At 39.7% G+C, this 23422-nt stretch overlaps 1 protein-coding gene across 1 annotated transcript in view; it reads left to right on the top strand.

Moving 5' to 3' along the window:
* The window catches only part of PKHD1 (PKHD1 ciliary IPT domain containing fibrocystin/polyductin), a 484216-nt gene extending 468153 nt beyond the window's left edge, over nt 1-16063 (top strand). The window contains exon 66 of the mRNA XM_047102754.1: nt 15609-16063. Within this exon, the coding sequence (XP_046958710.1) occupies nt 15609-16063 (455 nt within the window). The remainder of the gene's footprint in view (nt 1-15608) is intronic.
* The last annotated feature ends 7359 nt before the right edge of the window (nt 16064-23422 follow it).

The following is a 23422-nucleotide window of genomic DNA, read 5'->3' on the forward strand; positions in this document are numbered from 1 at the left end:
TAACAGAGTCCCCCTTAAAATTTCTTGCAGGGCTGGTTCAGTGGTCATTAATGACTTTAATTTTTGTCTGGGAAACGTTTTATCTCTCCTTCTATTTTGAATGATAGCCTTGCTTGATAAAGAATTCTTCGCTGCATATTTTTCAGATTCAGCTCATTGAGTATATCCTGCCACCCCTTTTTGGCCTGCCAAGTTTCTGTAGATAGGTCTGCTGCAAACCTGATCTGTCTTCCTTTGTAGGTTAAGGACTTATTTCCCTTGCTGCTCTCATGATTTTCTCCTTGCCTGAGTATTTTGTGAATTTGACTATGATATGCCTCGTTGATGGTCGGTTTTTGTTGAATCTAATGGCAGTCCTCTGTGCTTCCTGGATTTTGATGTCTGTGTCTTTCCACAGGTTAAGAAAGTTTTCTGCTAAGATTTGCTCACATAACCCTTCTACCCCCTTTTCTCCCTCTTTACCTTCTGGGACCCCTATGATTCTGATGTTGTTCCTTTTTGATGAGTCACTGATTTCTCTAATTCTTAAATCATGCTTTTTTTCCTTAGTCTCCCTCTTTTTTTCTGTTTCATTGTTCTCCATTAATTTGTCCTCTATCGCTGATTCACTGCTCTGTCCTATCCATCCTTGCTGCTGTGGCATCCATTTGAGATGACAGCTCAGTAACAGAATTTTTTCATCCTGATTAGCTTTTATCTCTGCAGAAAGGGATTCTAATCTGTTTTCAACCCCAGCTAGTGTTTTTATTATCGTGATTCTAAATTCTGGTTCAGACATCTTGCTCGTATCTGTGTTAAGTCTCTGGCTGTCATTGTTTTCCTCTTCTTTCTTTTGGGCGAATTAATATAAAAACAGTCACATAAAGGATGCTAGGGGTTTTCTGGTCTGGTTGTTGAGCTTGATAGATGAGAGAAAAAAGGGAATGGTAACAAAAGGAAAAAAAAGGAAATGTTTGAAAATTTGAAAAAAATGAATACAATGAAATAGAATAAAATGAAACATGGAAGTAAAAAATTAGAATTTGAAAAATTTACATAAAGGTAAAATATATAGTAGAAAAAAATTAAAAACATGTTTAATAGAAATGGAAAATAAAAATATTTTACTTCTCTTTCTGTATTCAAGAATAAGAAAAGGGAAATTGAATAGATGGACCAGCAAACAGATTGATGTACAATTGAAATACATCGGTTTCCCCTAGAAGTTGAACTATGAAGCACTTTATAGTCCATAAACTAATCAGGCAGAGAGACTTGTGTTCCTGAAGAGTAAGGTTGACCCAGTTAGGTGAGACTTAGTGTAATGGCTCTGTTTTCCACTAGATGGCACTGACTAGCTTACTTGGTGGATTGTTGTGGTGCCTATAGGTGTGTATATGCATGCGCGGGAGGGGTGAGAATGGCATCACCCAGCTACCTAGTGTTTAGTATCAGAATTCTGTGCTCTCCTCAACCAGCAATTGTGCATCCCTCCTTGGTATCTAGCTTCCATCCACTCCGTGCTTTTACACTGTCTGTGACCAAGCCGTCAGGTTGCCATGCAGCACCTCCCTCCTGAGTTTTATCTCAGATGCAGCTGTGTTTCCCAACCCCTCAATTTTGAGGGACTGCACATTTGACCTGCTCAGACCTTCTGGGGGAGAGTCTCACTGAGCAATGGCCAGCTGCTCTGCCCACATCCAGGAACGTTTGTGGGACCATGCTGGTGCCAATGCCTAGAGACTGTGGCTGGGTGCCAGCCCACCCCAGAAAAAGTTTGCATGATCGTGTAGCAGCATCATTTCACAAATTATGGAAAATCACAACACACGTCTGGAGCCAGGCTTTACACTTAATGTCCTTATTTGATCACCAACGAATGTGTTTGTTATCCCAGGTCCACTTTGTCCTTTGCCTGTGGGGAGGCCGCACAGCCTCTACCAAATATCCTCCCAGCAGGGGAACCGCCTCTCCCTGTGTGGCCCAAAGACCTTGCTCTCCACTCCTGGGGATTCACCCTTCCCACCAGAGCACCACCAGGTATCGAGCTGTGGAGTTTGACTCTGCACGCCCCCTGCCTATAGAGTCTTAATGGAATTTAAACACTCTCCTTTCTTTTTTTTTTTTCAGTCCCTTGTATACTCTTTCTTTTCTCTCCAGCTGCTTTTGGGCAGGAGGGATATTTTCCATACTCTCCCGCCATCCCCATCCTCTCTCTGCAAGCAAAAACAGCTCCCTGCCCTCAGTGGCTTACTCCCCTCTCCACGCCATGTACTTGCTGAGATCTCTGGTTCAGGTTGTGAAGATTTGAGGATTAATACAACAATCAGTTTTCTAGGTGTGCAGGATGGTTTAGTGTTATCTGGCTGTATTTCAGGGATGAGAGAAGCAACAAAGCTTCCATGCTGTTCCCCCAAATTGGTCCCTCCCAGTTCAAGGGTGGAGTACATTCTTTATGTTGCTTGTTCAGTTGTCCATCTGCCTCAGACCCTATTTAGGCTCCAAGATCCATGTGGTTATATTAAACCTTCTATGCTGAATCCAATTCATCCAACACGAACTGCAAGACATGAAGACTGGGCTGGGAAAATATGAGCAGTGAGGGTAGTGGGAGAGTGAGGAGAGATTCACTCTTAACGTTCCCCTTGCAAAAGAAGCCAGTGAGTAGTACCCACACAAATTTAAAACAATCATAAGCACACCGTATATTTTTTGCCCAAGAAAATTTTGGAAGACAAAGGAGGTTAAGAGTAGCTGGAAAAGTTATAGCTGACTATGGTGAACCTGAAAGGGTCCGAAACCATGTAGTCTACCTTTTCATAGATAAGTGATATATGTTCCTGTATTTTATTCCTTTTTTCCAGAAGCTTGGTAAAATCCACCAATGGGACTCTATGTGGCATGGAGGGGCAATTTGCAATCTTATCTTTCCATTTTAATGGGGACTCAGCAATAAGGTGGAGGTAGAGGGGAGACATGCCATTCATATGTTTTGATATTCACTAGTCTTCCTTCCCTAAAACCCAAACTTTCAGCTGAATGCCTTAGGACACATATCTGTTATAAATTCATTTTTTATCTAATTTGTCTGAGATCTAAGCTTCCTGTGGCGTTCTGAGATCAAAGAATCTGATTCCTTCTGATGTCAGCACTGACATATAATGTGTGCTGACTTAGTTCTGTCTATAACCTCACAGTGGGAGGTGGCCAGCCTCCCTGGGCACCTTTACACAGTGCACTTTCTTTTTGGCTAGGGAGCCTGTCAGGTATATTGCTGATTGGAGCTTCCATGTAAATAATTCATGGGAGATTTTTAAATGTTTTGGGCCTGTAAAGGAAAGATACACTTATGTTAGTCTTTTATGAATAGATGCTGACTTGAAGAACAAGGGGGAACAGATTTCCAATGACGATCTTTCAAAAACATGATACCAATATCTTTAATGGGTTGAAAATAGGTGACGTGTTGTGTTTGATTCCTCTTCTATGAAGTGGTATTGGTTTTACCAAAGAATAAAAATTCAAAGCCCTGTTTTTCCTTTAATAAATTGTCAGGTAGGAGCAAACTTAATATTCTTGTTCTTTGGTTAGTTGCTCATCCCAATAAACTACGTCTTTTCCTCCTAGTGGGAGCAGTAATTATGGAGATGACACCAAGCTCAGTACTTGGCATAGGACTGAGCATAATAGGGAGATAAGTTGATGGCACAAAAAGTTCCCTCCTGGTAGGAACTCAACATCCCAATAGGAAGACGAGGCTGTCATACAAAGAAAGGTGATCAATGATAGAAAGAGTTGCCCAAGTCAAATGAGAAACTCCAGTCAGCAAGTATTGAGGCATACATCAATATAGTATGAGTTAAACTGACTGAGCCACCCAGGTCCCCTAAAATTGTTTTTTAAATCGAGCCATAATACCTTAATATTTATAAGAAATAGATTGATACACCTCTCTACACACAATGTGTTGTGACAATAAGGAGTGCATGAGTTAGGAAGTATTTTCTGAAGGAAGTGAGGCATTTGGGGAGAAGAATAAAAGGCAGAAAATGCTGAAGGATAAGATGAAATGTTATTTCAGGCTTCGGGTGTTTTTTAAGGTAATTCTTACAGGTGGGAGCTGTGGTGATTAGGGGAATGAGTTCAGACTTTTGGGCTCAGAGGAGGATGCAGTCAGAGACTAAGCACTATGTGTACATAAAGTACTTAAAAGAATTGGACTTGAACACTCAGCTATATGGACTGTAAGATGTCAGAGTTATAAATATACTTTTTGAAAACAATGCTTGTAATGTTTAAACTAGTATGTACAGGACCAACATGGTGGAGGAGTAGGGGGATCCATACGTCCCACATCTCTCAAACAAAGAAGTGTAGAAGCCAAAGGAATTTGAACACCAGAGCCTGGGAGGAAAAGAGACTGAATCTAATAGGAAGAAAACGGGAAAGCTGGAAAAAAGATAGGGGGTTAACTGTGAACTGCGAACTGGGGGTGATAAAAAAAATAAAGGCTGCACTGGCACAGAGGGGAGGGACCCCCCCTTCTGCAGAGAGGCAAAGGGAAGAGAAAGAACGGCTAGGGAGGTGCGGGACCATAGCTGGACAGGAGAAAGACCTCAGACTGAGACTGAGAGGGATCGAATCTCTAGCTGCAGGGCTTACTTCAGACTGGGGCCAGCTCCCTGTTTGCACACCTGGGGAGGAGGGGAGCCAGCCCTTAGTGTGGTAGTAGGTCAGAGGCTCAATACACAACTGGAGAAAGTGGTTCCCTCCCTAGAGGGCTGCACGACAGCACCAAACCTGCCTGCATCCAGGGCTCAGTCTGCAGGAGGAAAAGGCAGCCATCTCCCTGGAGTGCTGTGGGAAAAGACAAAGCCTGCCTGCCTGCGTCCACCACCCCATGGACTCACGGTGAGGGCAGAGGCTCTCAGTCAACAGTAAGAGAAGGCGGTTCTCCCTGAAGTGCTGTGGCACAAAGCCACGGAGACCACACATCCCCACACTGAGAGGTGCTTCCCCAGGGCCAGAGTGCATGGAGTGGGACTTTGAATCCTAGCCAAGTGCAGGGTCAGGGGAGTTGGTGGAGTGAGAAGGACTGCCCTGTCTGCACCCACAGCACAGTGAGGACGACTCAAACAGAGTCCACCGGGTCTGGTTCCGTGGAGAAGAGACTAGGAGATCACCATTCCCTGCCCCCCATGGCCAAGGCCAGGCCTCAGGGATCACTCCCAGGGCCCATAGTGGAGGTGGGTTCAGAAAACGCCAAACCATGCCCCTTGAGCTGGGTAACTGCATATCCACTGGAGCAGCACACCCTGTGGACAGCTACTACCTACAAGTGCTGCAGCATTGGCTGGATTAACTATTCTCCTTCCTCCCTTTTCTCCTCCTTATCTCTTCCTTAGCTGAGGCTGGTTACTCTTGTTATTGGTATGTCTAAACAGACATATTTAATTCAGTCTCTTGATAGATGCTCTACACCTCGGTATTTACACTCCTTTCTCTCTCTCTCTCTCTGGAATAATCAAGCCATATAATTTCTCTGGGTAACTTTATCGTTGTTTCGTTTTCCCTGCCTCCTTCTTTATTTTCCTTTCTCTCTCTCTGGATTAAGCCTCTTAGTCCCTCTGCCTAGTCAATGTTTATTTTTCTATTTCCCCACTCCTGTCATTTCTCTCATTGTATGTGCTCTTCCATTAGCACCGCCTCCACCCTGTTCTTTACTTGTAGTCAGTGTTCTTGTTTTTTTTGTTTTGTTTTTAGTCTTTAGGTTTTTGTTTTTATTTGTTTGTGTGTTTGCATGTTTTTGTCTCCTGTTTCTCTATCAGTTTTTCCTTTACAAGGCTTCTCCAACGAACAAATCAAAGCACACCTGGAGGGCCCAAAACATCACTACAAGTAGGCTAATAAAATAACCAAAGTCACAAGAACAGAGAGCAAGTAACAATCCCTGAAAAAACACCTCCTGAAGGGACAGGCCCTGGACAGTGTATGACCCTCCTTTAATATAACAGTGCTCGCAAGTGCAGAGCACACAAGCTTTAAAAATGCAAAAAGGACAGAAAACTAGCCAAAATGATGAAACGGACTAATTCTCCTCAAAAGAAACTCCAGGAAGTAGCAACAGCTAACGAATGATCAAAACCAATTTAAGCAAGTGCTTGCTTCGGCAGCACATATACTAAAACCAATTTAAGCAATATAACTGAACAAGAACTTAGAATAATAGTCATGAAATTAATTGCTGGTCTTGAAAAAAGCAGAGGACAGCAGAGAATCTATTGCTACAGAGATCAAGGGACTAAAAAATAGTCACGATGAATTAACAAAGGCTATAAATGAGGTGCGAAATAAAATGGAGGCAACCACAGTGGGGATTGAAGAGGCAGAGGGGAGAATAGGTGAATTAGAAGACAAATTTAGGAAAAAGAGGAATCTGAGAAAAATATAAAAAAATCCAGGAGTGTGAGGAGAGAATTAGAGAACTAAGTGATGCCATCAAATGGAACAATATCCATATCAGAGGAATTCCAGAAGAAAAGGAGAAAGAAAGGGGCTGAAGGTGTACTTGAATAAATCATAGCTGAGAACTTCCCCAATCTGGTCAAGGAAACAGGCATTGAAATACAAGAGGCACAGAGAATTCCCTTCAGATGGAATTTGAATCGATTTTCTGCAAAACATATCATAGTGAAACTGCCAAAATACAAGGATGAAGAGAATTCTGAAAGCAACTAGGGATAAAAGGACCCTAACATACAAAGGTAGACACATAAGGGTAGTAGAAGACCTATCTACTGAAACTTGGCAGGCCAGAAAGGAATGGCAGGAAATCTTGAACGTGATGAACAGAAAAAAATTTGCAGCCAAGAATCCTTTATCCAGCAAGTCTGTCATTCAGAATAGAAGGCGAGATAAAGGTTTTCCCAAACAAACAAAAACTGAAGGACTTCGTCACCACTAAACTAGCCCTACAAGAGATCCTAAGGGTGACTCTGTGAGGGAAATGTTGCAAGGACCACAAAGTACCAGAGACACCACTACAAGCATGAAACCTACAGACATCACAATGATTCTAGCCCTGTATCTTTCTATAATAACACTGAAGGTAAATGGACTAAATGCTCCAACCAAAAGACACAGGGTATCAGAATGGATAAAAAAAATAAGACCCAACTATTTGCTGTCTACAAGACACTCATTTTAGACCTGAGGACAGCTTCAGATTGAAGGGGGGTGGGGGGTGTGCACCTGGGTGGCTAGGTCGGTTAATGATCCGACTTTAGCTCAGGTCATGATCTCATTTTCCGTGGGTTCGAGCCCCACATCGGGCTCTGTGCTGACTGCTCAGAGCCTGGAGCCTGTTTCAGATTCTGTGTCTCCCTCTATCTGTGACCCTCCCCCATTCATGCTCTGTCTCCCTCTGTCTCAAAAATAAATAAACATTAAAAAAAAATTTTAAAAAAAAGAAAGGGAGGGGTGGAGAACTATCTATCATGCTACTGGAAGTCAGAAGAAAGCTAGAGTAGCCATACTAATATCAGACAAACTAGACTTTAAAGGCTATAGGAAGAGATGAAGAAGGGCATTATATATTAACTACAGGGCCTATCCATCAGGAGGAACTAACAATTATAAACGCCTATTCACTGAATTTGAAAGCACCCAAATGTATAAAGCAATCACAAATATAAGGAACCTTATTGATAACAATGTGGTAATTGCAGGAGACATAATAGTCTATTTACAACAATGGATAGAAGCTCTAGACAGAGAATAAAGAAACAAGGGCTCTGAAGTATATATTAGAATAGATGGACTTGACAGACATATTTAGAACTGTGCATCCCAAAGCAACAGAATATACTTTCTTCTTGAGTGCACATGGAACATTCTCCAAGACAGATTACATACTGGGTCACAAAACAGCCCTTCATAAGCCTTCATAAGTGTAAAAGAATTGAGATCATACCATGCACACTTTCACAACACAATGCTATGACGTGAAATCAACCACAGGAAAAAGTCTGGAAAACCTCCAAAATCATGGAGGTTAAATAACACCCTATTAAAGAATGAATGGGTCAACCAGGCAATTTGAGAAAAAATTTAAAAATATATGGTAACAAATGAAATGAAAATACAACAATCCACTTTGGGATGTAGCAAAGGCATTCCTGAGAGGAACATATATTGCAATGAAGGTCTATGTCAAGAAACAAGAAAAATCCCATAAAAAATCTAACAGCACACCTAAGGAACTAGAAGCAAAACAGCAAAGACACCCAAAACCCAGCTGAAGAAGAGAAATGATAAAGATCAGAGCAGAAATAAACAATATAGAATCTAAAATGAAACCCAGAGTTGTTTTGAAAAAAAATAAAATTGATAAACCTCTAGCCAGGCTTCTCAAAAAGAAAAGGGAGAGGACCCAAAAAAATAAAAACATGATTGAAAATGGAATTACGACAACCAATCCCTCAGGAATACAAGCAATTATCAGGGAATACTATGAAAATTATATGCCAACAAACTGGACAACCTGGAAGAAATGGACAAATTCCTAAGCATCCAAACACTACCAACACTCAAATGGAAAGAAATAGAAAACTTGAACAGACCCATAACCAGCAAAGAAATTGAATCAGTTATCAAAAGTCTCCCAACAAATAAGAGTCCTGGACCAGATAACTTCCCTGGGGAATTCTACCAGACATTTAAAGCAGAGATAATACCTATCCTTCTCAAGCTGTTCCAAAAAATAGCAAGGGAAGGAAAACTTCCAGACTCATTCTATGAAGCCAGCATTACTTTGATTCCCAAACCAGACAGAGACCCAGCAAAAAAGAGAACTACAGCCAATATCCCTGATGAATATGGATGCAAAAATTCTCAACAAGATGCTAGCAAATTGACCTCAACAGCATATGAAAAGAATTATTCACCATGATCAAGTGGGATTCATTCCTGGGCTGCAGGGCTGGTTCAACATTTGCAAATCAATCAACGTGATACATCACATTAATAAAAGAAAAGATAAGAACCATATGATCCTGTCAATCTGCAGAAAAAGCATTTGACAAAATTCAGCCTCCTTTCTTAATAAAAACCCTCGAGAAAGTCGGGATAGAAGGAACATACTTAAACATCATAAAAGCCATTTATGAAAGGCCAACAGCTAATATCATGCTCAGTGGGGAAAAACAGAGCTTTCCCCCTGAGATCAGGAACATGACAGGGATGTCCACTCTCACCGCTGTTGTTTCACATAGTGTTGGAAGTCCTAGCCTCAGCACTCAGACAACAAAAGGAAACCAAAGGCATCAAAGTTGGCAAAGATGAAGTCAAACGGTCACTTTTCACAGACGACATGATATTCTACATGGAAAACCTGACATACTCCACCAAAAGCCTGCTAGAACTGATACGTGACTTCAGCAAAGTCACAGGGTACAAAATTAATGTAGAGAAGTCGGTTGCATTTTTATACACCAATAATGAAGCAACAGAAAGAGAAATAAAGAAACTGATCCCATTCACAATTGCACCAAGAAGCATAAAATACCTAGGAATAAACCGAACCAAAGATGTAAAAGATCTGTATGCTGAAAAGTATAGAAAGCTTATGAGGGAAAGTGAAGAAGATACAAAGAAATGGAAAACATTCCATGCTCATGGATTGGAAGAATAAATATTGTTAAAATGTCAATACTATCCAAAGCAATCTGCACACTTAATGCAATCCCAATCAAAATTGCACCAGCTTTCTTCTCAAAGCTAGAACAAGCAATCCTAAAATGTGTATGGAACCACAAAAGACCCCAAAGAGCCAAAGCAATATTGAAGAAGAAAACCAAAGTGGGAGGCATCACATTCCCAGACTTTAGCCTCTACTACAAAGCTGTAATCATCAAGACAGTATGGTATTGGCACAAAAACAGACACATAGGCCAATGGAATAGAATAGAGACCCCAGAACTGGACCCACAAATGTATGGCCAACTAATCTTTGACAAAGCAGGAAAGAGTATCCAATGGGAAAAAAAAGACAGTCTCTATAACAAATGGTGCTGGGAGAAGTGGACAGCAACATGCAGAAGAATGAAACTAGACCACTTTCTTACACCAGTCACACAAATAAACTCAAAATGGATGAAGGACCTGAATGTAAGGACACCATCAAAACCCTAGAGGAGAAAGCAGGAAAAAACCTCTTTTGACCTCAGCCACAGCAATTTCTTACTTGACACATCTCCAAAGGCAAGGGAATTAAAAGCAAAAATGAACTACTGGGACCTCATCAAGACAAAAAGCTTATGCACTGCAAAGGAAACAATCAACAAAACTAAAAGGCAACCAATGAAATGGGAGGAGATAGTTGCCAATGACATATCAGACAAAGGGTAGTATCCAAAATCTATAAAGAACTCACCAAACTCCACACCCAAGAAACAAACAATCCAGTGAAGAAATGGGCAGAAGACATGAATAGACACATCTCTAAAGAAGAGATCCAGGTGGCCAACAGACACATGAAAAGATGCTCCATGTCACTCTTCATCAGGGAAATACAAATCAAAACCACACTCAGATATCACCTCACGCCAGTCAGAGTGGATTAAATGAACAAATCAGAAAACTACAGATGCTGGAGAGGATGTGGAGAAACGGGAACCCTCTTGTACTTTTGGTGGGAATGCAAATTGGTACAGCTGCTCTGGAAAACAGTGTGGAGGGTCCTCAAAAAGTTAAAAATAGATCTACCCTATGACCCAGCAATAGCACTGCTAGGAATTTACCCAAGGGATACAGGAGTGTTGATGTATAGGGGCACTTGTACCCCAATGTTTATAGCAGCACTTTCAACAATAGCCAAATTATGGAAAGAGTCGAAATGTCCATCAAGTGATGATTGGATAAAGAAGTTGTGATTTATATATACAATGGAATACTATGTGGCAATGAGAAAGAATTAAATACGGCCTTTTGTAGCAACGTGGATGGAACTGAAAAGTGTTATGCTAAGTGAAATAAGTCAGGCAGAGAAAGACAGATACCATATGTTTTCACTCATATGTGGATTCTGAGAAACTTGACAGAAGACCATGGAGGAGGGTAAGGGAAAAAAAATTTTACAGGGAGTGAAGGAGGCAAACCATAGGAGACTCTTAATAACCAAGAATAACCTGAGGGTTGATGTGGGTGGGAGGGAGGGGAAAGTGGGTGATGGGCATTGAGGAGGGCACCTGTTGGGATGAGCACTGGGTGTTGTATGGAAACCAATATGACAATAAATTTCATATTAAAAAAAATAAATAGTATCAAATATATAAATGCTTAGAGCTAAATTTAGCAGTAGATGTGTAAAACCTCTACACTGAAAACTACATAACATGGCTGAGAGAAGATCTAAATAAATAGAGAAATATACCATCTTCATGGATTTGAAATCTTGATATGGTTAAGATGTCAATATCCCCCAAACTGATCTACCAATCTCAAAAAAGATCACAGAAGTTTAAAATAATGAATAAACTAGTATGTACATTAAATTTCCATGAAATACTCCTATGAATGATTCTGTTGTTCCTTCCTCAAGTCATCCTCATTGTCATCATCATTATCATCACTTTCATTATCATCATCACAATAACAGAACTGCAACACAAGAGTTTAGCTTTATAGGGCCCCTCTTAGGTTACAATATGCTAAAACATGCTGTAACTCATATGCTTTCATGACAGCATTATGAGATAGTAGACCAAATTATCCCATATTGCTAACAAGAAAACTGCAATTCAAAGGTTCAATTACTTTTTTCTACTAAACCCAGAACCCAGAACTATTGAACCATAGGTTCAATAGTTTGTCCTATTCCAAAACTTGAACTCTTATCACATGTCCTGAGCATGTGAGCGCATACACGTGTACACACACACGCGTGTATGCACACACTGTGAACACTAGCCAGAATGTGAACTTAAGGACTTTGTTACTGTGACATGACTTTACAGATACCTAGTCCAAAAAAGCTTCCCACTTTCCTTAACATTCCTTTAGCAGAAAAGGAAACTAATATCAGTGTTTAGTTAACAATGAAATAATTTCTATAAAAGATGAAAACAAAGTAAGAGCAAGCCCATGTTTTCAAAAAAGCTATAATTTCTTGGGGGAAATATAAAATATATTCACATCCTTATATTTATAGTATTCATTCAAGAAAAATTCATTAGCCCCTATAACTACCAGGAAGTTGGATAACCACCAGTGGTAATACAACCTGACAGGAATATTTTTATTTTCAATTGGTTTGTATCTTTATGTGCACCTTCAAATGTTTTGTGTTTTCTTCTGATGCAATAGAGATACACTGTTTTGCTTTCCCTAGATTACAAGATGTCTTCTTAGAATCTGAGAATAGTTCTAAAGTCCTTGATGCATACCTAGACGTTCAATAAATACTAACCTTCCCTTCCACTACCACTGTTATAACTTGTACTCAGAACCTGTCTATTCTTCTCTTCAACATATTTGACTCTGGCCTATTGTTCTTTATTATATCTTGCTCAGACTATTTCACTAGCCTTTCAAATGACCTTCTTTCCCTGATAGTTCATTTTCTTCTCATAGAAAGCCTGTTCTTCCCATGATGAAAATAAGATGTCACTTCCCTACTCTAAAATCACCTCCCCATCTTCTATGAAATAAATCCATACTCCTTAGTAGAGTTTTCAAGAGCCTTTATTTATTTATTGCCTCTATCAAGTATTATTACTTTTTTTTCTTTTAACACTCCCCACACCACAGGCACATCTATATACACAACCTCAGTTCTCAGTGTCTTGACCTATTTTTTTTTTTTTTTTGCTTCCTGTCTTTGCATATGCCAAAGCGTATACTGGAATATCTTCCCACAATATTATCCCTCAAAACCAAGTCATCTCCATTGTGAAGTCTTCCTAATCTTTCAGGCAGTAAGTATAAAGTAATTCTTCTTTTGTCTTCCCTAGTATTTTACCTAGACACTTGCTATCACACTTATTACCAGGCTCTCACCTTAATCAGCTTAGAGATCTGTTTCCTGGAGCTCCTGGAGAGCAGGGGAGAAGTTCCCAGGAGCTTCTAGTAGGACCTAGTACAGGCTCCATCCATGCATATTCTAGTTTCTGTCTGCCCCCACTACTGGAGCATAAACTGAAGGCTATCAGGACTGTTTCTTGTTCACTGCTGTATTTCTAGGCTTATCATATAGCAGGTGCTCAGAAAACAATGAATGAATGAATGAACAATGAACTAATAAGCCAGTGAGAAAATAGATGAGTTCTACAATGAAGAATCTCTGGAGGCTCAGAATGATTCCTCCTACAATGTAGTTGGAGCACCTGAAAGGGACAGCATGATTGAAAAAGGGTAAAGAAAGACAAAGGTAGAATTTGAGAAGAATTTAACAAGTTCATTCTTTTGAGATATTGAATCTGAGGCAATTTTGAAACTTATGAATGAAAATGTTTCAAACCTTCAGCAACCAGATATTTGGCAAATAAATGCAAATCTAAGAGCCGACATTTAAGAAAATTGGTGAGAATGGAATGTATATACAAATTTAGGCAAACTTGGGAAAAAAGACACTCCCAAGTTAGACATCTGGGGTCTCTCTTGTTGATGGTGCATATTTGTTTATTTTAAGGTGAATCTGTATAATATATCCATCTGTGTGAGATAAAGATATTCAAAAGGCTATTAATTTAGGATACATTTTATTAAGGTAAAACATAGACAAAGTAAAATATTATGTGTATGGAATCATATTAAGTAATTATGTTAAATGGTAAAGACCAGGCTAGCTAAGTTTGAATCTTGTGTCTACACTTGGAGGCTTTGTGACTTCGGACAAGTAACTCAACCCTCCATACCTGTTTTTCCATCCATAAAATGAGGACAATAATGGGACTAGCCTCATGGAGTGGCTATGAGGATTCAGTGAGTGAATGGGCATAAAGCATTAAGAACAGTGCCTGGCAAGAATGAGTACTATCTGAGTACTAGCAATTTGAATTATGATGATTATTACTTATCTAATCTTCACTACATCATAGATTCTGGGTAGTGCTTAGCATGATTCATCTTATTTAACCTTCAAACAATTATATGAGGTAGATACTATCAATTTAACTGTTCTACAGATGAGGAAACAGGCACACAGAGGGTAAGTACAGTCTGCACATATATTCAGCAAGTAAGGGACCAAGCAGGATATCTAACCATACTTGTTTGATTCTAAGCTTGCATTCTTTGTTCCTTTGCTATGTCACTTCTAGAGGCCATCTTTCACATATTTAATACCATAAACAACTGTTTTGGTAGGTTTCATTTAACCGTATTTAGTTCTATCTAGCTCTAGTTCATCATCAGTTACTTATTCTCTAAGTAATATGATGGGTAAGTTAGCTCATTCACTTATGGCATGATCATATTTTAAAGGCTAGAAGTGTTATTGCTTATATAATACATCCTTCAAAGAATTGGGACAAATTAGGGCAAAAGTGCCCAGATCATCTGTTACCATGGCTAGTACCAATGTTGTACTCTTCGGAGTTGAAGATTAATTCTGTTGAATGGCAGGGCGGGGGGGGGGGGAGTGGAAGTACAAATGAAATGTCAAGGGAAGAAAACTATAATTAAATTAAGACTGCTAAAATGAAATACATTTTAGTAAACTGTTAAGTACCACCTGAGAGTAATATGAAATTCTACAACCAAGGTCCAGAGAGGCTAAGAGACATGATGAAAGTCACAGAGCCAGCTAGCAGGGAAGAGAGACTTAAACATTTATTTTGGGACCCCAGTCTAGTGCTCCTTCTCTCCTTCCACTATTATATAACCATACGTGTACACACATATGGATACATGTTTATTGATATGTTTGTATTATCTCTACATACGTTTATATTCATGTTTTATAAAATCAAAGATATTCAGATTGTGAATTTGTCATAAAAACCAGTGTTAGGTAAGACTGGCTTTTAGAGCTCAAATTTCTTAATACAAATGGGAGTTGGCATGCTTGGTAAGGCCTGACTGTGGTCTGTTTTTGGGATTTAAGACATTGTGCTTAGAAGGAGAAATCCTTGATGACTTATCTAGATCATAAAAAGTATTTTCCTGGGAAGTGATATTATCAAATTTTTATTAAATAATATTAATTATAAATTGGGCATGGGATACAGCGAGTTTTTTTAAAAAAATATTTGTTTTGAGAGCAAGAAAGAAAGAGCATGTGCACATGAGTGGGGGATGGGCAGAGACAGATACTCCCAAGCAGGATCTGTGCTGACAACATGGATCCCAATGAGTGGGCTCAATCCCATGACCATGAGATCATGACACGAGCCAAAATCTAGAGTCAGACACTTAATTGACTGAGCCACCCGGGCACCCCTGCGGTGTTTTTTTGTTTGGTTTAAGGAAGAAAAAATATTTATTTCTAAAGGTATTTGCAAATCAATAAGCTGATACAACCTAATCTTTAATCAACAGCATCTTTTCAGGAATGTTAATATATAAAGTGATGGTTCTCAACTGATTTGAGAACTAAATCCATGTCTCCCCCTACATCTTTTCTCTCACAGATAAGAAGATGAAGGTGATGGTGGACAAATTGAACCAGCTCCCCCACCAGTCACTGAATGGAGTGTCCAGAAGGAAGGTCGGCCACCGTGCTGTCCAGAAGGAGGTTGGCCGCCAAGAAGAGGCTGTTGCTCCTGCTTTTGGTCTTACCAGCGTCCCATCCCAGGGGCACACGTGTGCTCCAGGCTCTCTTGCTCAGCAGGTATACCTGCAGGAGACTGGGAACTGGAGGGAGGCCCAAGAACAGTTGGTCAGATACCAGCTGGCAGGCCAAGATCAGCAGTTACTGCTCTGCCCAGACTTCAGACAAGAGAGGCAGCAATTGCAGGGGCAGAGCCAACTGGGCAAGGAAAGAGGCAGTGTGGGGCTTTCTCAAGAGAAGAAAGACTCTTGTGGTGCTACCCAGGCATTCTCTCTTCATTCAGCTCACCCAGAAACTATTCAGGAACAGCTGTGATAGGTGCACGATAATTCATGTTCTTAGGGGCTTTGTTGAGAGTTTAATTAAGGGCAAAGATATAAAAACAATCTGGGGAAGGGAATTGTCCATGGACCAAAGTTATATATATATTTTAAGTAGTTCTTTCTGTTAGTAGCTGGGTCAAATTTACAACAGAATAAAACTATTTGGGGAGACCAGAGATAACCAAGTGCCCAAGCAGATTATTAGTGAACTCATTTTCAGAGCACTGATTTTTGGAGAAGATAATGTGTACAGCTGCCCAATGAAGGAGGGAAGACCTTGTGTCATGGCAGCCTCTCTAGACTGTGTTCTAAGGGTTCTAATTAAGGCCAGAGTGGAAGGTCAACTCATACCAAGTTGGGGAAGAATGCTAAAGGCAATTTCACCTAATTCATACATTCACAGAGGGCTCATCAGTGTTCAAACAAAAGGACACTTTAGGCAGTCTGATTGTGTCCTTGGCTCTGGATCCAGAAGGCTTTATGCTCCAAGAGAGTAAAGCAAAGATAGCTGAGGTGAGAAGAATTTCCAGAAACAATCTGTTCTCAGCTGCTCCCAAAATACAAACCAGGATTTTCTAATCTCTGAAAGATTCAGAGGCCTTCTTATGTTTGAATTAGAACAGAGGAAGGAAACATACTCTTCTATTGCAGAATTTTCAATAATGATGTCCTGTAACTAATCCCATAGTGGGTACTGGCAGAAAGTCATCATCTCCAAGGCATCAATGGGAAAATATCTTTGTACCGTGAGGAACATTCTCAGCCTTTTGTCTATTCTTTAGATGTATTATAGAGATTTCAAGCCTTAAAGCGCTCGGAAAAGAAGATGACACTGTATTAGATTCTGAGGGAGAAACAATTAGGTATCAAGATAGATGTTCATCAAGAAACTGGAATCCAAGTAATCTGTGTTTAAGAAGGGCATTGATGGGAAATCTGGTCTATAGAAAGTTACTCTGGAGGCATAAACTGTCTTTCTGCAGGGTAAGTCCTTTTTGTGTTTTGTTTGGGCACTAATAGTGTTCAAAAACATAACAAAGAAGAAATAACTTGATGGACTTAGGCAGACTATGCCTCCTCCAGTTTAATTAGTCCCAGCTATAACCTTTTTTGTAGCTTCCTGATCTCTGAGGTTACTCCTATTTGCATTCTTTGGTAGATACATTGAGTTGTCGGAGATCTGTAATATTTTGTACAAAAACAATTCAGAAGTTAAGACTTTTGAGAATTTTAAAATGATATTCTTAGCACTACTGCTTTGGGTTTGTCTACACATTCTCCCTTTCATTCCAGTGACTTCTTTTATCACCACAAATTCCAGCCCAAATTTATTTCCTGAGCTCTATAACATATAGTTAGATGCCTACTGAGAACTCCCACTAGGTTATCCCACAGACACTGAGAAGTTAAGATGGCCTTAAAACATACACCTTCTTTTCATGCCTGCCCTAATGCAATACACAGCATCATTGCACTCAGACTAGATATCTGGAAGTCAACCAGGACTCCTTGTTCTATCTCATCCTTCTCAGTCAGCTACCACTGGTTATTTCTACTCCTTTACCCATCTCCCAACCTTTACTAGCTTCTTACCAATCATCCATGTGCCAAAAGATTAATCTTTCTGGAAAGCAAGTGTGATCCTATCCCTCCGTTTAGGAATAACCATAATTAATCTATCAAAGCTCCCTTAGCCATGCTTGGAATCCCTCAGGCCAAAATGGACTCTTTGGGCCAGAACAGTAGCCAGAAATATCCAGAGTAACTAGCAGGGCTCTAGCATATGGCATGGAATCTTAGAGTCTAGTTAGAAACCTTTAACCCATACATAATTAAGCCAGTCCTCTTTTTCTCCTCAGAAAACGGGACAATTAGCTCTTGGTTCATTTATGTCTGGAGATGAGCTAGTTACATAAAGCACCACTATTGGCCAAACCTAAACTTATTCAGACCATTAACATGGCTAGTTCAAAAAATATTTCCCGGCAGCAACAACCTTACTCTTTACTGAAATAAATAATTGAAAAGTGTCATGTTCCTCTGTTATTTCAAAGAATCTCTTCTTGCTTCCCATTTCTGATTTTTTATATATGGTGGCTTCTTTTCCCCCAAGATAGTGAACAAATTAAAATTCTAAAGAGTTCAAAAATATTTGCAAAATTTCTGGATATTAAAACTGAGAGGGAAGGATAATGAGAGATAAGGTAGTTTCCACAATCTGTGAAGTTTTAGGGATTGTGTTCAGAGAAGGTACCAGAGACAGAATTTCATGTCTCTCAGAGTGACAGGCTGAGCCAGTCTGACCACAATTGTATCTTGCAGCAGATTTGTCCATATTGTTGCCCAGTGAGGCTACTGAGAACCAAAAGGACCAGACCTTTCAAAGATTAGTTACTAGCTCCCTTCCATCTCACAGTCTAAGTCTAAATGTATGAAATTACTATACATTGAAATGTATGCAAACTGTATGCAAAAATGAATATGGGGAAATTGAATGTAAATCACATGCAAATATTATTCATCCAAGCTTCTATAAAACCGTACATGTCAATAACAGTAAAGGATTTTAATTAATTCTGTCATTTAAAATTCATGCATTTATTCCATATTTTGTTTCCAGGATTTATAATGTATTCAGTGTCAATTTTGAAGGAGCTATAAGCAGAAGGAATTACTCTACTGAGTGTAGAACACAGTTGATTTCAACCTATGTGATAGCACTCTGATTAACTGCAGATATATTTGAGAGATGAATCACATTTCCTGAATGTAATCTTTTAAAAGGGATAAATCACTTTTATAAAATTAAATGAAGTCTAATTGGTAGAATATGGAGATTTGCGTGTTTACAAATATTCTTCTAACATTTGTTATATTTATACATGAAAAAAGACCAGGGTTCTCTTTGCTTAGAACTCAAGAAGAGACCATCAATCTGGTCTCTTTTGAGACAGAAGATTCATTTAATGCATTTGGAAGACTTTCTAGAATTTACTGGGTTTTGAAGAATCATTTTTCTTTTATTTCAGTATCAAAATGATCATTCATTTATTATCACCATATATTTTATTTCAATATTAGTAGTTGTAACAAGGGGAAAGAGACTCAATCTCCTTTTGAAAAATGTGGGAAATGGCCACTTGTCTCTACATTGTATAGATGAAGGAACAGTCATTACTAAACTCTTGCAATGGTCCAGGCAAAGTTGGAAATTTGTTTGGACTGTATCTGATTTTAAGATTTCCTCAACTTTAATGGCGCATCTGTCCAGTAGAATGATGTAGAAAATTATTCAAGCTATACTATTAGGGTAAAAAAAACATAAAATTGCAAAATAATGTGTTTATTATGCTTTTACCTCTAGTTTGTTAATGTATAGAAAAATTATGGAAAGGAAACCAATAAAGTTTTGAAAAAAAAATAGTTACCTTTAGGGAATGGAGCAGTAATATGGGTAGATTTTCACCTCAAATTTTTTATCTTTTTGTATTTCAATGTTTTTATAGGACCTATTACTACCAAAACAAATTTTAAAAAATATTTTCTGCAACTTATGATTGATTAGAGGCTAGCAATCTCTTTAATTTTCATCCAAGAGTAGAACTTGCTGATATAAAATGCATTTAGTTCTGGATGGAGAACTTACATATATATAGGTGAAGATAAAGAGGGTAGAGAGTGTAAGATGAATGGATCAGAAAGAGAAGCCAAAGAGGAATGAAAGGAAAAGGTAAAGTCTCCAGCTTGGGAAAGGAATGTTTCTTGGTGGACAGTGATTAGAGTGCTAACAAATCTGTGTTCTCACCAGAATATCCCTGGAATGTCATACAGGGCATGCCAACTAGGATCCCATCTATGTGAGGGACCTATAAGGAAAATTTGTGTATGGCTACAGACTTGGCATTTCTCAATCAGATTCAATTATAAAAGATCCACCTTCCCATCACGCATATGGAGGAAACACTGGGGAAGCAAACACTCACCCTAAGTTAAGGGCAGACACAACACAATGCCCACAGTACTGAGAAGTGCCCACCATGGATTGTATGTTTCTCTCCCTTGGATCAGTGCCATACTGTGTACTTCTTCTAGCCCAGCTCCGTAAGAACCTATTCTAAACCCACACCACATGGTATTAAGACCTTGAACACAAAGGACTGACTCTTGAAAGCATCCATCAAAGCACACTTATTTGGCAGATTTCATAGATTCAGTTTTGTGATAGAGCCTTAAGTTAAAAGACAGTGAGTTTTAATTTGCAAATCATGATTATGGCCTGAGAAATCAGATGCTCCAAAATTTTCTTAAGTTTGGGGATAAATAAATAATCCTGTAAGGGCACCTGGGTGGCTCAATTGGTTAAGTGTCTGACTTCGGCTCAAGTCATGATCTCATGGCTTGTGAGTTCAAGCCCCATGTCAGGCTCTGTGCCGACAGCTCAGAGCCTGGAACCTGCTTCAGATTGTGTGTCTCCCTCTCTCTCTCTGTCCCTCTCCCACTCACACTGTGTCTCTCTCTCAAAAATAAATATTTAAAAAAAATCTTGTGTGCTTATCTATAGTTTAGACAACTCTAGAAGATATATAAATTTAGGCTGTAAGTCTAGTAATACCAAATTTTCTCTTTAGTACTATTTTCTGCATATCTTCATTCTGTTCCCAAGGATGTCACTACCTCAATTATCAGCTCTCTTTTCAATGTCATCAATCTCTCCTCATCTACTGGATTATTCCCATGACTATCCAACATGGTTAAGTAGACCCCACTTAAAAAAAATAAAGTTTCTTTGATGCTATAGACCCCTCCAGTTCTCTTTCTCATTTTTCTACTATTCCAGCAAAATTGTTTAAAAGATTTTTGTTCACATATTCCATTACTTCCTTATTTTTCATTCATACTGCCAGGCACTCCAGAATGTTTTCTGACCCATCTACAGAACAGAGACTACTCTTGTGGTAATCACCAGTGACTTCCATACTGTCATTTCTAAAGAACAATTCTTTATCTTCATCTTACGTGACATCTCAGGAGCACCTAACCCAACCTTTCTCTTCCTCTTTCTTGAACCACTTTCCTCTTGGCCTTTGTAATGGTTCCACTCATTGATTCTCTCTTATGTCACTGAATATACCTTCTCAGTAAGCAGTAAAGTGAAGGCTGAAACCTGGGTTTCTGATCCAAAATCTTGTTATCCCCTAAAAAGAAAATCCAGTTGAGCCTTTCCAGTCTTTTGACTTATAGAACTGAGAACTAATATGTGGCTAACTAGGAAGTATCTTTTCTGAGCCCATTTGTCTTAGAAATGGTTTTCAGATATGTAAGACAACTTGGCTGAGTATAAAAATATGTGAATCACAACCTTTGCTTTGCAAAATGTGGAACTATCATTCCAATATTTTCTGACTTTAGTGTTTTCGAGGAGATATCAGAAACCAATCTGAGTTTTGTTTCTATCTAAGAATGGGTAGAAGACAATAAGATCTTCTCTCCACATTATTTTAAACACTTTGAAAATTCTCCCCATAGGTAAGTGTTTTTTTTTTTTATATTTGCAATAACACTGAAAATAGAGGATAATAATATTTGAAATAAGGGAAGAAAGTTTCATAGGGAATGAAAACTTAAGTGAGACTTAGGAAAATAGACAGGGTTTAAATAACTTAAAAAGATGACATTATAGGTAGGGAGAAATATATAAATTTAACTGGAACAGTTACTTATCCCTATATCATGGATTGTTCAGTGAATGAATTAATGCTGTTGAACAGAGGAAATAACGTGAATGAATAATTTATGACCATTTGAAACATATGAAATGATATAAAAAACATGGTAGAAGTGATTTCAACTTAGACTGGGCTAGATGGAAGGATACCCACCATATATGAAGAGATTAGGCATTAGGGAAAAAAATGATTGCTTAGAAAAAATATCAGTAAATATTATAATTATTTCATTATCCTACTGTGTTTAGATTTTTTAGATATAATTTATTGTCAAATTGGCTTACATAAAACACCCAGTTCTCATCCCAAGAAGTGCCCTCTTCAATGCCCATCATCCACTTTCCCCTCTCCTTCACCCCCATGAACCCTCAGTTTGTTCTCTGTACTTAAGAGTCTCTTATGGTTTCCCTTCATCCCTCTCTGTTGCACTGTTGGTGGGAATGCAAACTGGTGCAGCCACCCCGGAAAACAGTGTGTAGGTTCCTCTGTTGAGATTTTCTAAGACGTGGTTAAATGCTACTTTCCTACTTTGATATATAGCTATATAAATTATATAAATTCCAAGTATTGGGCCAACATGGCAGACAAGTAGGGGGATCCATACTTCCCACATCTCTCAAAGTGCTGAAGCCAAAGGACTTTGAACCCCAAGAGTCTGGGAGGAAAAGAGACAATCTACCAGGAAAAAAGTTGGACAACTTGAGAAACAATAGGTGGGTGATTGTGAACTGGGGGAGATAAAACAGGTTGTGTAGGCATGGAGGGGAGAGATCCCCTTCTGCAGAGAGACAAAGGGAAGAGAAAGAGTGGCTGGGGAAGTGTAGGACTGTATCTGGACAGGAGAAAGACCTGGGACTGAGAGGGATCCTTTCTCCAGACTAGGGTCGGCTCCCTGTTCGCATACCTGGGGGGAAGGGGAGCAAACCCTGGGTTTAGTGGTAGGTCAGGGTCTCAGCCTGCAGTAGGAGAAGGTGACCCCCTCCCTGGAATGCTGTGGGAACAGACAAAGCCTGCCTATGTCCACCACCCCCAGGGCTTGGTGGGGAGGTCGGCAGCACAGTGGGAGAAGGGTGTCCTCCCTGAAGTGTGGTAGCACAGACAAAGCCAGCAGCACCACATATCCGGTGCATGAGAGGCATTTCCCCAGTGCCAGAGCGCACAGAGCAGGTCTTTGAATCCTAGCCAAGCGCAGGGTCAGGGGAGTTGGCAGAGTGAGAAGGACCACCCCCATCTGCGCCAGCAGCACAATGAGGATGACTCAAACGGAGTCCACTGGGTCCAGGTCAGGGTCCATGGAGAAAAGATGGGGGATCAGCATTCCCCCCAACCCCCGCTGCCACCACCACCAAGGCAGGGCTTCAGGGATGTCTGAGGGGCCCACAGTGGAGGCAGGACAGTTTACACCAAACCATGCCTCTCCAAACCAGGTAACTGGGCATCTATTGGAGCCAAACAGACCCTGTTAAGCCAGATGGACAGCTACTCTAGATCAGCACTGCAACATTGCCTGGATTAATTCTAGGTCAATTCTGGATATATAGATATATTCCCTACCCCCCCCCCCCTCAATTTCTCCTCCTTATCTCTTCCCTCCTCTATGCTGGTTACTCTGGCTATTGGTTTGT

This window comes from Lynx rufus, unplaced genomic scaffold (assembly GCF_022079265.1).
Source record: "Lynx rufus isolate CCGP_SWC_20201006 ecotype Redwood Valley unplaced genomic scaffold, mLynRuf1.p SCAF_6, whole genome shotgun sequence".
Taxonomy (NCBI): Eukaryota; Metazoa; Chordata; class Mammalia; order Carnivora; family Felidae; genus Lynx; species Lynx rufus.